The following is a 17,143-nucleotide window of genomic DNA, read 5'->3' as shown; positions in this document are numbered from 1 at the left end:
CCTATTATTATTATAATAATCTTTATACTTATCTCTGAAGGAACTCCTTCCCCCAACTCTCCTTCTATCGATCATGAAGAAGGAAAGGGTTATAAATCCTGACTGGCACCTTGCCTGCTCTTTTGAAAGTCTAACCCAGTGGGATGGCAAAAGAGAGTAATTTTTTAAATGAAGAGACTTTAGAGCTAATCTCCATCTGACATGTGCTTCCAACTCCAGCTTATGTTGAAAGAAGTGCTTATTAAGGACACACTTGATTCCTTGCCTCTCATTCTTCTTTCTACGGGAGAAACCGTCTACTTCACCAGCAGAGTCCCTTTCAATTCCTGAATTTATACATGTGAGAAAACCTTCAGAACATGATATATTCTTGCAGAATGGTCCGTGGGACAAGAAGAGTGATTGACAACTGCAGAAATTACATCTGAGGTTTAGTCCTGCAGGAAAAGGGGATACAAATTGCCTGCAAATTATCCACAAGTCCCTGATGAGCCTGAGGAGAAAATTTAAGAGGCTTCAGTCTTTCTTCAACAAACATGTTCACGTGTCTCCCTTTACTATAACACGCAAACACCCAAGAGAAATTGTCCCTGTAAAAACACTACTTTGTTTTTTATCCTTGTCAAATGTGTTACTGGTAAGTGTGCAAATGCCAATTAATAATCTTCATCATGTGCCAACAGCGGTCCATGTATGACTCAGAACAGAAGAGGTATATAAACTCCGACTGATGGGTTTATAATTTAAAGAAGAAATTAGGTTTTATGCTATAAAAACACATGGTGTTAACCTCATAGGGTGCATAATGAAATAGCCTGTAAGGATTTGCACTGTTGATCTTAATAAATATACATACAGTAGAATAAAGGCAATAATAATGATGATGATGGATACTTACAAGTCTAAAAGGAACAGATTAAACTTCTAAGAGTACACGAAAGTGTGATGTCCTAGACTTTGCACATACCTGGCTTACAATAATGGCTTTCTAAAGTACTAACACAGTACTACTCACAAATGTGATCAGCAAACGAGTGCTGGTCCTCAAAGTTTGTCTTACACATTTTGATGTGAAAAGTACAGAAATTGAGAATAAGCATTTAGAAACTTTTATATCAATTTGGTTGAGTAATTCTATTGACTCTCATAATAACAAATTGGGGGCTTGCATTTTATGTCTTTGCCTTTTTAAATTTCATTTTTTGAGTAATTCATTTTTATCGTATTTTACAGAAATAATTGTCCATGAAAAATTGGGGGAAACCTGAGCCCTCAATGCAGAGACTTTGAGAAATACTATTCTCAAATGTTGTAGGGGTGCCTGGGTGGCTCAGTCGGTTGAGCATCTGACTTCAGCTCAGGTCACGATCTCGTGGTTTGTGAGTTTGAGCCCGACATCCGGCTCACTTCTGTCAGCGTGGAGCCGGCTTAAGATTCTCTGTCCCACTCTCTCTGCCCTTCCCCTGCTTGCACTCTCTCTCTCTCTCTCTCTCAAAAATAAAAATAAACATCAAAGAATAAAATGTTGTAAAACAATGGATGGGATAAATAGAAACCACCTCTCTAAGCCTTAGGTTTCTCATCTGGAAAATGGATTTAATAATAGCACTTACCTCTTGAAGCTAGATCTGAGAATTAAGGGAAGATCAATGCATGTAAAGTGCTTAGCATGGTGCCTGCTCTTGGTAAGTGCCCCCGCCCCAAATAATATTGAATAACATAGACTTGCAGAGATGCCATTCTGAATTATGTGTGCTCAGGACACCAGTCCTGTTTGTAACACAGGTCTTCAGTGAATTCCCCCACCAACACATAAACTCCTTCTGGAATCAGGCCACCTGTTTTGACAGACTAGGAGTTCATACACCACTGTCTTGGATGAAGCAACCAAACATTTGGATTTTTGGTCTTCTCTGACTATTCAGAGTAACTGCTTTATCATCATGGTTTGGAATGTCCTTCTGTATTTTTCCTTTTGTTTTCCTCAAGTCATTTAGTTGAGACATTGCTGCAAGCCTAGACAACTGAATTATTTTGATCTTTATTGTTTACTAAGTGCTCATGTTATATTGGGACCAGGATAAAAGGACTTGGCACTCGTGGATGGCATGTATGGAAACGTAAACTCTGCTTCCAAAAGATGCATCGCTTTAGGTGGTACTTCATAGGGAGAAGAGACCAATATGAGATCTCTTCTATTCAAAGATGCCAAATGAGTTTTTTTTGTTTGTTTGTTTGTTTTTAAATTTTTTTTTCAACGTTTATTTATTTTTGGGACAGAGAGAGACAGAGCATGAACGGGGGAGGGGCAGAGAGAGAGGGAGACACAGAATCGGAAGCAGGCTCCAGGCTCTGAGCCATCAGCCCAGAGCCTGACGCGGGGCTCGAACTCCCAGACCGCGAGATCGTGACCTGGCTGAAGTCGGATGCTTAACCGACTGCGCCACCCAGGCGCCCCCCAAATGAGTTTTTTAAAGTGTGTTCTGGCTAACTGTCAAAATTGAAGGTCCTCACTTCTTCAGCAGGCACTGCTGCTGGCCAAAGAAAGTAGCCAGCTAGTTTGAAGCATACATGCTACTTAAGGAAAATTCAAACAAAGAGTTTTTTCTTTTTGAATTATAGAACATGGTGATGGAGAACATGGGGCTTTACAGTCAGATTAGCTTGGATCCAAATCATGGTTTTGTGACTGAACTGGACCCAGGAGACAACTTCTTTGCTCTCCTTGAGCCTCAGTTTCCGAAACTATAATGGGATGATGGCTAATGGGATAAGGTTTCAGCATAATATGAGCTTAAATATTAAGTCCCTTCTTTATTCTGTTAGTAAACTTCAATTATTCTTTAAAATAATCAATGAGATGACTTTACCAAGTTTCCATGAATTGAATCAGACTTTAAAATATAATAAAAATAATATGCCAGTATGTATTTTTAAAACCATGCATTAGATTTGGCAGAGTCAGTGAACAACAGACTGTTTAAAAATGCGACTGACTCTTTCCAAGGTCAAGCATGTTCAACTCCTTTTCACTCTGTCTAGAACTCTTTGCTCCAGCCAGAATAACTTTCCCATGCGCGTGACTTGGCTCATTCTTATTTTTAGTCCTTTGTGTTTAGCACTCTTCTTGAAATGACCTTCTGATGCCTCCCTGCCAAACCCCACACTCCTTTACAATTGTCCGTCATTCACAGTGTCCAGGAATTGGCAGAAAGAGATCTGGTCAAGCCAATCTCCCTAGCCCATCTTTCAGGGCTACTGGCTCTTCGAGGTAGCTACTCTCCACTTTGACCCATTCTCTTGCTATGATTTCGTATACATTTTTCATATTTGTAGATTCTTTCTCCCCATCAGAACTAAAATGTTCCATTTCTTGGGGGTTACACCGTGACATTCAGGATCAGAGAGACTGTCACTTGCTCAAGGCCACACAATTTATGACCGATTTTAAACAGGGAGCTAGTTCTTTGAGTTTTATTTTGGTATTATTTTCATTTCACGATCTATTTCACTTAAGTGGGGAAATGGTATTACTGACTGAGAAACATTAGGGGAACTTCAGAGATGGAAAGGCAGCTCTAGAAGGAATAAAGCAGATGAGGGGCATGGAGTGTGATGTGAGAGATGGGGAAGAGTGAAGGGGAGGGTTAAGGGGGAGAGACAAGAGCCTCAAAGGAGTAATTATCTTACCCTGAGCATTTCGCGTTAAAAAATAAATAAAACAACACTTAAACACCACTACCACTACATTTCTGCTTTGCTTCTATTTTGTACATAATAAACATCCCTACTGTCACTGCCAATGAAGAAACAACATAACTGTGCTTTTCCCCTGGCGCTAACTCTAAACAATCTACTGGATTTGGGTCAAAACTGTAAACTCCCAGCATGTTACAAGTAAAGAAACAGAAAAACCTGTTTTTTGTTTTTTGTTTTTCCTGAACAGTTGTGAGGGTGCACACAGGACAAGAGCCAGAGAGGAGTCACCATAAAAAAGAACTAGAGCAAACATCCTTGAACTGATGTTTCCTATAAAAATCTGTTGGCTGTGAATTGGAAAGAGTGAAGTGGGGAAGGAGAAAGGAATGGGGGGGTCAAGTAGTGCCTGCTTATCGTCAGCTAGCTTTCATGTAAAAGTCATGGCAGGGTCAGCAACAAACTAGCCAGGTGGTAACTCCAGGCCATGCTGCCATAAATAAATAGTTATGTACTAATGTCACACAACCAGGGCTAGATGCAAAGCATATGGGCAAAACAAAACAAAACAAAACATTCTGATGTAAATATTAAAAAAAAAACCAAAAAAAAACTATGGTTGCTGAGTTCAGGATTCCCTGTTAATACTGGATTTTGAGACACCTGGGAAAATAAAGTGGTGCAGCTTTTTAAAAACCTGCTCTAAAAGGTTCTTTGAAATGTAGATTGTTCCCTTCAAAAAAAAAAAAAAATCCTTAACCTTTGGCCTAAGAGAGTTGTTACTTTTGGTGTGTTGTAATTAAGCATTAAGAGTTCTGTTTGCAGCAGGTCTTCAGTGAATGGTGGCAAGACCACAGACCCTGGAACCAAATTTTGAAAGTTTAAACTCTGGGGTTGCTTACTTGTTCTCTTGACCTCTGGGAAAGTTACTGAAACTTTCCATGCCTCAGTTTATTCGCCCCCCACAAAAGGGAGGAGGAGGATTATCATGTCGATGGTACCTGTTTCATAAGAAGCTATGAAGATTAGGAGACTAAATATGTGGAAAACAGACAATACCTGGTCAACAGCCATGTCCATGTGACCTATCATTATCAAGTAGTCTTACAAAGGCTTTTTGTCTTACACAGACTATCTGCCCCTATGCTAAGGAATCTGTTCCTTGCACTAATTTATTTAAATGCTAACAATAACTCCATGAATTTTAAAAATCAGTTTTACAGACAGAGGAACTAAGGCTTAGATGGATTCAGAAATTTCTCCAAGAAAGCGTATCTAAGCTAAATTTCCAATCTAGGCCCTACTCCAGGTTAAAAAAAAAAAAAATTACAACTTACACATTCTTTAAAATCGAAACACTTTTTCTTTCATTTGCTTAAAATGTTACAATTTGAAAAGAAACACAACACATGGCCGTCTAAAAACCAGAGATTTTTAAAAAGGGATTAAAGGAGGGGCTGATGTCCTAATAAATTGCCTCAGGAGGGCTGAGATCCTATCACAACACCTAAAGAACAGTAATCCATTCAATGACTCATTTCTGGAGCGCCTACTATTTTCTGAGAGCTCAGAATACAAAAAGAAGAAAGAACTGACTGATTGCAGTACCTAACTCTGGGAAGTAAGAGGGATACTCTTTCCTGCGGGCTATTTGATGACGTCGGATTTGTTTTCTACCGTTTTCCAACCTGAATCAAAAGTCCCTTCCACGCGAACTGCAGAAGTGGCCGGACTTTCCTCAACACAGGCCAAGCTGCAGGTCTACAGCCACCCTAGTGGGTTTCACTGCCAGGCTCAGGGTCGCAGAATGCAGAGAGACTTTGGTAGAGTGAAGCCAGCTTTCTTTGTAGGTGTCTTGGATTGGAGCTGCGCTAAACGGGCGCATTTGAAAGCGTATTCAAATCGCGCGCCCTAGCAGTCGCTTTCCGGGGCTCAAGCTTAAAGATTGTGGGTACGGCACCCGTGTGCTCGGCCGCCTGGTCTGTGCGCTACGGCTCCCTGGCTTCTGGCAGCTGGGAGAGTGTGAACTGCGCAAAATACCCAGGATGATCCCAGGTGGAAGCGGCCGGGACGCCAGCCCGCGGCGATTTAAGCGCCACCTCTGCTGACGACAGCTACTTCCTGGTTGTTTTGCCCTTAACTAACATGGCGGCCGGTTGCCTTCGGCTGGGCCCATTGCGGCTGCTCAGAAAGCCAAGGTAGGGCAATCGGGGCTACAGCCCGCCCCCCGACGCCGAGCTGCGGTGTGAAGCTCGTCTGTGCAGCTGGTGGTAAAGGTGATATAGGAGCAAGCCAAAAAAGACCAGGACCCAGCGCCGTGCCGCTGTGTGCCCACCCCTCGTCTCCCGGCACCAAGGCTGCTGGAGCCCGGGGTGTTTTTTCCTTGTCCTCGCCACTTCCCAGTCCCTGGCCCAACATGATACTGACCAAAGCCCAGTACGACGAGATAGCCCAGTGCCTAGTGTCTGTGCCGCCTACCAGGCAGAGCCTGAGGAAGCTGAAGCAGAGGTTCCCCAGGTAAGTGTCTGTCTCCACTCGCACAGCCCTTTAGCCCTTTGCCTGCAGCAGCTGTGTTTGGGCATCCCAGCCAGCGCTCAGGAAACACGTGTCACACATGAGCGGGGAGGAACAAGAGTGTCTGGTCTTAGGAGATCAGGGATGTGAAGAGGTTGCTTCTTTCACCTGTCTACCACAAGAGACTCTTAAATGGATGAATCCCTGGCAGCTTTCCAAGGCCTTGAAATTATATTTAAGTCCATTAATGTTTATTGAAAACTTGGTGTGTTCTAGGTGATGGGTGCACATAGTAGGTGCTTCATAAATGCCTAGTGTTTAATTGACAGATACTAGGAATGAATGATAGGTGGCAGGGCCCTCCCAAAGTGGAAATACAAATTCTAGATCCAGAAGGAGGAAATGGAGGACCCTTTTCAGTTGGACCCTGGAAAGAAACAAGGTACCACCGGGGGAAAGGGACCTCCTACTGTTCAACTTTGACTCTAAAGCAGTTAAGTGATCTCAGTCCAGTCAGAGAGATTGGTGCTCTAGGGACTCCACTATTGGGTCAACATTGGCCATTTCAACAACCATATATATACACATTCCAGGTGTATTTCATACTTCCCACCTCCCCAGAACTCATCTGTTTTCGGTGACTTTAAGATTATCCAACTTTCTAAGAAGGGACTTTAGGAACTCTATATTATAGACTTACTCATTTTAAAGATATGTGCACTGAGGCCCAGACATGACACAAAGAAGCAGTCTAGGAAACCAAGTTATTGTATTTTGGCCAAGTTAAAGTATAGAATGTCTGTTTACTTCTGATTCAAAACCATGTCCAAATTTGTGCCATTTGTTTTGTGGCACTGAGCATGATTAACCCGTAATGGAGAGCCTCTTTGTCCTTGAGGTGTAACCCTTTAACGGATACCATCAAAGAAGTGTTTTCTTGAAGAAAAAGAGATTACTGGATAATTGGTATTAATAAAGTACAAATTGAAGAGGAAGTTAAAGGTCTTTTATGACCCCAATTTTTTGGGGGGAGACTCAGTTTTCCTAATCTGTAAAATGAAGGAATCTGTTTTTAATATTGTCCAGATATAATTAAGGGCAATATTTCTCCTTTTATAGTTTTTAAGATTCTTTATCAGACTTTCTAACAAGGAACAAAACTGAAAAATTGGAATTTAATTATCTTTCATCAACTCTTGTCAACTCTGCCAATGAGCAGTGAAATGGGTGAAGGCTAGTTAGCTGAGGGAATAGGTAGATTTTTCTGGGCAGTTTTAAGATAGAGCATGCATTTAGATCTTCTGTTCTCCTTGTGTTCTTATATTACTACTGTATTTTTCTCTTTCTTTTCCTCTCCTCTTTTTCCTCACCTCTTTGTCTTTTTCTTTTTTCTTTTTTTTTCCCCTGTCTTCTCCATAAGAGGTAAACTCCCCATAGGCTTATGAAGGACTTACGAAGTACACTGATGAAGGATGCCCTTGGTTTAGGCACCATGCCTATTCTCTTATGCTCTTTTTTTTTTTTTTTAAATTTTTTTTTTTTTTTTAATGTTTATTTCTTTTTGAGATGCAGAGAGACAGAGCATGAGCGGGGGAAGGGCAGAGAGTGAGAGAGAGAGGGAGGCACGGAATCCAAAGCATGCTCCAGGCTCTGAGCTGTCAGCAGAGAGCCTGACACAGGGCTTGAACTCAAGGACTGTGAGATCATGACCTGAGCTGAAGTCAGATGCTTAACTGAGCCACCCCGGCACGGTTTTTTCTTTTTTTTTTCCTTTCCTTTCCTTTCCTTTCCTTTCCTTTCCTCTCCTCTCCTCTCCTCTCCTCTCCTCTCCTCTCCTCTCCTCTCCTCTCCTCTCCTCTCCTCTCCTCTCCTCTCCTCTCCTCTCCTCTCCTCTCCTCTCCCCTCCCCTCCCCTCCCCTCCCCTCCCCTCCCCTCCCCTCCCCTCCCCTCCCCTCCCCTCCCCTCCCCTCCCCTCCCCTCCCCTCCCCTCCCCTCCCCTCCCCTCCCCTCCCCTCCCCTCCCCTCCCCTCCCCTCCCCTCCCCTCCCCTCCCCTCCCCTCCCCTCCCCTCCCTCTTTTATTCATGATAGAGCCAAATAATTTTCATTTTTCCCAACCACCATTCAGAGAATAACTAACTCTTCTTCAACTGGAAACTATTTGGAGAGTCTGTGCTACTAATCTGCAAAACAAGGAATTAAAGGGTCATTTAGCAGCATGGGTGGGAATTCTATAAACAGTGTGATTTTGGAGTTGGCTTTATAGTTTTCATTATGGCACTGTTTTACAATTGTCGGTGGGGCACCTGGGTTGGTTACACATTGGACTCTTGATTTTAGCTCAGTCATGATCTCACAGTTTTGTGAGACTGAGCCTCCCGTGGGCTCTGCACTGACAGCACTGAGCTGGGTTGAGACTCTGTCTCTCCCTCTGCCCCTCCCCTGCTCGCACTCTTTCTGTCTCTCAAAATCAATAAATAAAAAAATACAAAACAAAACAAAATCAACCGTCATTTCAAAAAAGTAGTGAGAAAATGGTATTTTTTTTACACTTTTGCACATCTTTTTAATGCCTGTCTTAATAGAAGGAAGACATCTGCTTCTACCGTCAGCCTGTTGTAATATGTTATTTTGATTAAGGAATATGAAGAAACCCTGGCCCCAGACAAATGTAGTTGTAAAAGATAAGAATGATTTAATAGAATTTTTAGATAATGGTGGATATTTTTGTTGCTACATACAACCTAACAAGGAGTGTTTTCTTAAAGGTTAATTGCAGTGTAGAAGGTGAAACCATATCATGGAGCGTTTCACTCTCAATGGATATCCAATATCAATGTATATTGCAGTCCATAGGCCTGTCTTGAACTTTGAGTGGATCTTTCACCCATGCGTTATTTTTGTCATCCGTGCGTTGTGGGCAAAATGTTGGTTGTGAGTTATGTAAATCTTTCAATGTTGTCACCTTTCATTATACAATATTAAAAAATCATATTTGTTAATATCCCACTGATCTCATCAGAAAAGTCTGTAAGATTTGAAGCTGTCAAGCTTACGGTGATGGGTTCAGTTTTCCAATATTTGAATTTTCCCTTGAAAGCTCAAATTTTATCATTGGCAATAAATACTACCGGTTGTTTTCCTTAAGTGACAGGTTCATGTTGTTTATTTTTGAGAAAGTGTTTTCTAGATACCCAAATCTGAATAATTACACTTTGTTCATTGCTCATTCAAGTAAAAATGGTGTCCCATGGAAAAAGCAGCTAGTTCAGCTCTCAAACAATCATGTAAGTGTTCTCCCGTGAGTCAGTCATCATATTTCGATATGCAGTAGATGTACTTTGTATGTATTTTTTTAAGTTTATTTATTTTGAGAGAGAGACACAGAGAGAGACAACCAGTGGGGTAGCGGTGGGGGTGTGGAGCAGAGGATGCAAAGGAGTCTCAGTGCTGACAGCAGAAGACTGACATGGGGCTTGAACTCAAGGAACCATGAGATCATGATCTGAGCCGAAGTCGGATGCTTAACCAACGGAGCCACCCAGGTGCCCCATTGTATTTACTGGTTTTTTTTTTTTTTTTTAAATGTTTATTTATTTATTTATTTAGTATGATTTTTTTTAATATGAAGTTTATTGTCAAATTGGTTTCCATACAACAGGTGCTCATCCCAGTGCTCATCCCAACAGGTGCCCTCCTCAATTCCTATCACCCACTAATGTTTATTTATTTTTGAGAGACAGAGAGACAGAGCACGAGCAGGGGAGGGGCAGAGAGAGAGGGAGACACAGAATCCAAAGCAGGGTCCAGGCTCTGAGCTGTCAGCACAGAGCCCGACGCCGGGCTTCACCCCACAAACTGTGAGATCATGACGTGAGTTGAGCTGAAGTCAGACGCTTAACCATCTGAGCCACCCAGGTGCCCCCCCCATGTATTTACTTCTTATTTTGTCATATAGAATGTTAAGAAGATGTGCATTCAAGTGTTGAGATTTAATAAAATTAATAATAAGTGAATATTAAGATATTCTTATATGAAACTGGCATTTTTTTTCCCCCTGTAAGTATGTGGCAGGGAAATTTATAGTGACTCCTAGAACACAGTTTGCTTGGCCTTGATTTGTGCATACCTACCATTGGTTTTGCACCATCCATGCAAATTTCACATGGGGGAAAAGGCAAATCATGTCTTATTATTTCCATAAAAGTAGTTTTGACTTTATAGACCCCTGAGAGGGTCTCAGGGACTCTAGGAATCCATTGGCTACACTTTGACAACCAGGAGCTATTTCAAATCAAAGAATATGTATGTCTTGAAGGATTTTGGTATGTATTGACAAATTACTATCGAAATGATTGTAGTAATCCTATTCCTGGCAGTGCCTGGGACTATCTGGCTCTGCAACTTTGGCCAGTATTGAAGAGAGACATTATTTAATGTTTAATATGAAGGTTCAAGAGTGACATTTTGTAATTTGCATTTTTTAATAGAAGGGACTGTGTATTTCCCCAATTGTTTACCGGCCATTTAATTTTCTTCTTGAATTACCTGCCTGGTATCCTTTGCCTAATTTTATATTGGAGTGTTTGCTATTATTATTTATTGATTTGCTACTGTTTAGTGATCTGCATATGTTACGGATGTTGAGCCTTTATATGTCATATCTGTTGCAGATATTTTTCCAGTTGTTTTCTTTTAAATATTGTTGTTTTTTATATGCTTAACTTTAAATTGATGCTTTTTTTCCCCCCCTGAGGAAGTCCAGGAAGTCCTGTCCTGTCCTAAGATGTGAAAAGTAAATCTTCACCTAAATTTTCTTCTAGGTTCTTTATGGCCTTCTTTCTTGTTCTTTTGTTTGTTTGTTTTTATTTTGAGAGAGAGAGAGGGAGTGCAAGCAAGTTGGGAGAGGGACAGGGACACACGCACGGTGGGGGGGGGGAGGGGTGGAGAATCCCAAGCAGGCTCTGCACTGCAGATGCAGGGCTCAAACTCACAAACCATGAGATCATGATCTGAGCTGAAGTCAGATGCTTAACTGACGGAACCACCCAGGTGCCCCTGTTATTCTTAATTATTTAATCTGTCTAGTTGAAATATATTTTAGTATATGCTCAAAGGTAAAGATATAGTTTAATTTCTTCTCCCTCCCCCACACTGTGGCTTCTATTTGCTAGCCTCACTTATCCATGACTTATTTGTTTTCACTGAAATTACAGATTTATGCCTTTGCAAGTCACCATGTTGAGCCTGGGCAGACCCTTGACCACTTTGGTCTTGTAATCTTCCAATTTAAAATGAAGGTATAGGACTTTGTGGTGTCTAATATTGTCCAACTCCAAAATTCACCCTCCAGATGTATCACATCACCTTTTCTGTTGATATTAGCGTCCATCAATGGTTCTTGCTTGAAACAGTTATTACTAGCATTTGCCTAATGGTGACTTTCTACTTCTCTCATTGGAATACTCTTTTAACTAATATCCTCTACTACCACCATTTCATGTGAAACAATCCATCCCACAGTCAGCTCATGATTTTCACTGGTACTCGTAGTTCACCCCTTACGGCATTTAGTCTGTAATAATTCACTGTGTGCTCACTATGTCTGTGGCACTATCTGAATATTTTGTAGAAAACAGGACAATGTAGTCATTATTTTTGAAGAACTTGCAGTCTGAGGAAAGAGTTTAACACACATCCAATAGCTATAAATTATTAGACTCACAGAATGTTAGGAACCAGAGGATTTGTGGAACATCATTTAGTTCATGTATGTTTAATCAAGTGGGTTTCTTAAAGGAGATATACCCTTGTTGGAAATTATTTTGCTGGTAAACTAAGCCCTTTGGCCCAAGTTTAATTTTTCGCTGAGTTCCCTTATCTTGCATTAGTTATTTGGTTGCTATTTATGCCTATACCAACAAGTCGTAAGTCAGACTCTTCATACCATAGATCTCTAAGCAAATAAGTGTCTTTACTTTACTGCTCTTTCTTTTCTCTTAGGGACACCAGCTCAGGTGTTTCTAAGAGTGCCTTCCTCATTCTTAAGTATGATCTTCTGTCTTGGCCCCGCAGCATCTGCTGTTTTCCCACTGTTGGATCACAGTATAGGCAACCATTCATTCATGTGAGGCTCTTCCTAAAGAAATCTTGAAAGGAGTAGTGAAACACTTGTTTGGCTGGGTTCCCTGTATTTAAACCAATAGAGTTAGTTCAATTTCTTGGGATCTTTACTTTCATCTGGGAACTGGGGTTAAGGCTGGTCCTATTGTGTATTTGGCAGGGTGGGTCTTGATGGTGGACCTGGGGTCCAGTGTGGTCAGGAGGGGAGTAGCTGAGGGACTTGCTTGGGACGAGCACAATTTTACTGAAGTTTTACCTTTGTTTAGGACGGCTTAGTTTAATTTGGTGCTGACATTGACTACAGTTATCCTTTCTTGAATAATGTTACCCACCCCCAGTGGCGCCTTTTAAGTCACCCCCTTTTCCCATAGGAGCCTTGCATTCCATGGTTTTTGCTTTCTGTAACAGTTTGTTCTTGGGGAATGACTTGGCTTTGCCTCTTTTTACCTGATTCACAGTTGCCTCTTCTGTAAAACAATGGATGGAGCTCCACTGCTGAGAAGTAGAAGATGCAGGATTTAAACCCAGGCAGAGTCCGGCCCCAGATTCTTCCTCTTACTCTGTGTATTACTTCTCGCCATTCACTCCCTTAAGGCTGTGGTGAGGATTAAGTAAAATAAGGCATGTAAAACACTTAGCATAGTGTAGACATTCTGGTAGGCATTTAATGGATGGTAAATATGATTCTTGTTATTATTAGAATTTAATAGATAGCCTACAGAAGAAGAGATGTCTAAGTAGTAACCTTTTATAACATGTAAAACAAAATTTTGCTTTGATATGGATCAGTTGATTGTATAGCTCTGAACACATGGATTTAATCATTAGTTGAATATGGCCCAGATATCAGAAACTTGTCTTAAGTCTTTTATAGTAGTATATAATGCCATTAAAAACAAAGAAGAAAGAAAGAAAACTCTGAATCCAGATGTACTGATTTTTAAGAATTATAGTAGCACCTTGCAGTCTGTAATTAATACTGGTTTACTTAAATTGGAATATTATTCCTATTTGCCTTGTTCTCTCATTTGAATTGATAGTTGGTTCTCAATTTGTGGTCAATTTTCTATTCTTCTGATAATGTTGTGGTGCACCCAAGTTCCAGAATAATGAGTGAGAATAGCTTGTAAAGGGAGAAAAAGTCAGCCTTTTATTGAGCTGGAAACTCTTTTCGTGGTTTTGCTAAGGAAATAGGACTAATTTACTTGAACTTCAGAATTAGTACTCATATACTTAGGAAACCTATCCAGGAGTATTTCTGTATTGATCACTAGTGCAAATTGGAAAAGAAATTGGTCTAAAAAAGTGGGCCTAAGAAAAGAATATGATTATTTCATGTATTTCCTTTGGTCATCTTTTAATTTTTATTTATTTATTTTGAGAGAGAGCGAGAGTGAGAGAGCAAGCACAGGAGGGGTAGAGAGAGATATTCCCAAGCAGGCGCTGCTCTGCCAACGTGGGACCCAACACGGGGCTCGAACCCATGAACTGGAAGATCATGGCCAGGGCTGAAATCAAGAGTTGGACGCTTAACTGAGCCACCCAGCTGCCGCTTAGTCATCTTTTCAAATACATTTTTTTAGTCCATAAGATTTTAGGTTTTTATTTTGTTGTTGCATTGTAGCCTACTTTTAAAGACTTACCTGGAAGGTTATTTTATTAACTATGTGGCACCTTGTGCTTTGATGAGATATTTGTGACTCTTGGATTTGCATAGTTGCAAAAGTGAGATGAACTTGAATTCCTACAAAGGAGTATTTGGAGAAAACCTCAGATAATGTTGTTTTGAGGAGAACCCACATGCTGACTCTATTTCTTATTAATTTGAGGGGGGAAATTTTCATGTTATTAGATTATGGACTTCATTTTAAAGTCTATATTCAGGCATCAGACTTTAGTCTCCTAAGTAATAGCTCACATCAGAATGTTTACTGATACAATAAAGAGGAATTATGTATCTCCCTAGGAGAAAAGTGTTCAATAGATGTATGGAGTAATAATATTTTATTATTTGACTTTCAGCAAATGTTGACTGAAAAAAGTACGTTTTTATTACACATTTTGTGCAGTTTTGCCATGTTGGTTGAATTTTCCTTAACAAAACAACCGATGTACAAGTACTTTTCCAGAGTAATTATGAAAAGTGACCTTAAAATATAAAAGTCATGCCCTGGTGTGAAAATCATTTGGGAGATGGGTAAAGAATAAATCCCCCCCCCCCCCAAAAAAAAAGAAACTTTCCTTTATTTTCGATTGTCTTTTACTTGAAAGGAAATGTTTTAAATGTTTAATTCAAGGTATCTTTCTCTTTCTCTCTTTCTGCGGTCAGATTGCTTATACCATGAGCTGGTACACAGTGGATATAGCAAAGGTGCTGACGTGCAGCTTGTAACTGAATGATGAGCCTCCATTTCTTAGGGGAACAGAACAGAGAGCTGGATCCAGGATGGTTTGCTCTGTGGGCTTTGAGATCAGCGTGGAGCAGCCTGTGCCTCATGTATTAAAGACAATACATGGCTGGTCAAGAGTCCAACCCTCTCCTGTCCACTTTGGGGAACTAATCCCTGCCTCTACTTTTCTTTCCTCTTTCTATCCCTACCTTGCAGGAGGCATCTTGATAACATTTAAGAGTTATTAGTTCTCCTTCGTAACTCAAAGCTTCCTTCTTGCCAGAGTGACAAGATTGACAATGTCAATTTTTTCAAGGGCTTTCCTCTTGACTGAGGGGTGATCTTTTCTGTTTCTTCTGGTTTCAGGGCAGTGAATAAAGTTTCTGGGTTGTTGTTGTTTTTTTTGTTTTGTTTTGTTTTTTTAACCTAGCTTGGTATTCAAATTGTGACCTGATAGATGCATCATTGAGATAATGGGGAGCTCTGCAATTTTCTTTCCAAAGTAAAATATTAAAATGTCTTAGGACTTACATCCTTCATGTGTTTTAAATATTGAGATTCAGCTGCTAAAAGTGTTTGAAGACTTTTGACCTTAGAGAAATACCAGCAAGACCACAGGAATAAATATTCTGAATCCGAGAAAGCAGTACAAGCAGAGGAAAAAATAAGTGGATTCAGGTCTCTTGATACTGTTATTCAGTAAAATAAGTATGTGCTGGGCCTTTCCTTGATTAGGTGCTGGTTCTGCTAATTGGAGTGATTTGTATGAAGCTTGGGCTTTTCCGGAGGTTGTTCTGGGAGCTGTAGTCATATACAAGACTAAGTCTTAAAATACATGGTAAATTGTCCCCCCGCCCCCAACATAACTCATGTATTTCTCATATATTTATTTTTATTATTGCTGAGATTTGTCCTTTGCTCCAGGCTCAAGAAAGGATGAGATGTGAACTCTGCTTTTATTTATCGTGCTCTAGGAAATAGGAGGCATGGAAGACCCTTGATACTTACAAGGGTTGTTACTTAATGACTGTTGGAAATCCCCAAATTCGCAGCTAGCACCAGAGAGGATGGCAAACAAAAGTGTAAAGCTTTGTAATGCAGGTGTTTGGTTAAGCTCACTTATTAGCTAGTTGACTTGCTCTTCCTCAGATCAGCCTAGTGGTATGAAAGATTCAGATTTGTACTCAGCAGATTTATGAATTATGTCTGTCATGAATATTTGTGATCACTTTCAGAGAGTCCGAGCGTGGTATGTCTAATCTTGGAATGCTCTAGGTCCCCAGCTCTGGTGCTAGGGTGAACAAAAACACAGAGTGAAATCTCTTTGTGGTCCATTACTCATGCCAGTGCCACACCTTAGCCTCCTGAGATTCTAGAACTTACAAGGTGGTGTTTATGACTAGTAGGGCAATAAGGCTCTTTGTAGGGGTAGCCTTCTTGGTAGATGGGATGTGGGAGACTGAAGTGTCATTTAAAAGCATCTTACAATCACATGTGAAATTAGGTGGGTGATTTATTTTTTTCAATTTTTTGTTTCTGTCTCTAACTCTTCCAAGTGGGTATCATCTTTCACTCAAGGTATATTACACTGCTATTTGTTTTTGCTGATAATATTGGTAGGGGAAGCTAATAAAATTTGAAATTAACTTGCACTTCAAGCCCCATTTAGCTAAGATGGTAAATGGACTGGGTATGTGAGAGAGACTCTTCGTTGTATAGCATTAAAACCCCCACAGACTCTTACAGTCCAGATGTAACAAATAGCTCACAAACATCATTTCTTAACTGGTGAAGTTAACATTATCTAGATTCTTATTTCCTGAGGCCAACTAAAATACATATATAAAAATAAGATACATTTAACCTCCAACTTAGAACGTTTTGAATTTTTATTTGCACTTCGATGGGCCTGAGACTCTTCCTGTGTCAATCACAAAAGTTTCTTCAGCAGGACCTGCATAACTCTCTTATTATTTCCAAATCAGTGACTTACAGCGTGTGGGATTGAGACAGTGATTAGAGATCATCTAGTGAAATCAGTTAATGGTGGACATGCAGAAACCAAGGAGGGGGGGCACCCGGTTATTTGAACAAAGTTCCACCTCTGGAGGTAAAACTCTCCCTTTGTGCTCTGACTTAGCTCGCAGATTCCCATCTGTTGAGGGGCCAGGCAGGTATCAGCAAGGAGTGAATGAATGAAGCTGGCCCGGTTGAGATTGCGGCAAAGGGAAGGGACAGTTGTGTGCACTAACATGGCAGCCGCAACCTTATGCCAGCCATCTGTTGCTGCGCAGGAACGTGGGCCCAGTGCCGCCAAGTCTTTTATTCTCTAGAAAGCAGCTCTATATCTCACTTTTTAGAAAAAAATATTCTGAGTTTTAAATGTTGTCAATTTGTTGGAATTTTTTAAAACACTGTGGGC

The 17,143-nt window shown here is 40.6% G+C and overlaps 1 protein-coding gene across 3 annotated transcripts in view; it reads left to right on the top strand.

Annotated features, from left to right (window-relative positions):
• Positions 1–5,851: 5,851 nt before the first annotated feature.
• The window catches only part of CDIN1 (CDAN1 interacting nuclease 1), a 274,464-nt gene continuing 263,172 nt past the window's right edge, over positions 5,852–17,143 (top strand). For 2 of the 3 annotated variants that reach the window (XM_043555710.1, XM_043555711.1), the window contains exon 1: positions 5,852–6,213. In XM_043555710.1, coding sequence (XP_043411645.1) covers positions 6,113–6,213 — 101 coding nt within the window. In that variant the 5' untranslated portion in view covers positions 5,852–6,112. The remainder of the gene's footprint in view (positions 6,214–17,143) is intronic. The other variant, XM_043555709.1, reaches the window with a different exon arrangement.

This window comes from Prionailurus bengalensis, chromosome B3 (genome assembly GCF_016509475.1).
Source record: "Prionailurus bengalensis isolate Pbe53 chromosome B3, Fcat_Pben_1.1_paternal_pri, whole genome shotgun sequence".
Taxonomy (NCBI): Eukaryota; Metazoa; Chordata; class Mammalia; order Carnivora; family Felidae; genus Prionailurus; species Prionailurus bengalensis.
This window is presented reverse-complemented; position numbering and strand designations above follow the sequence as displayed.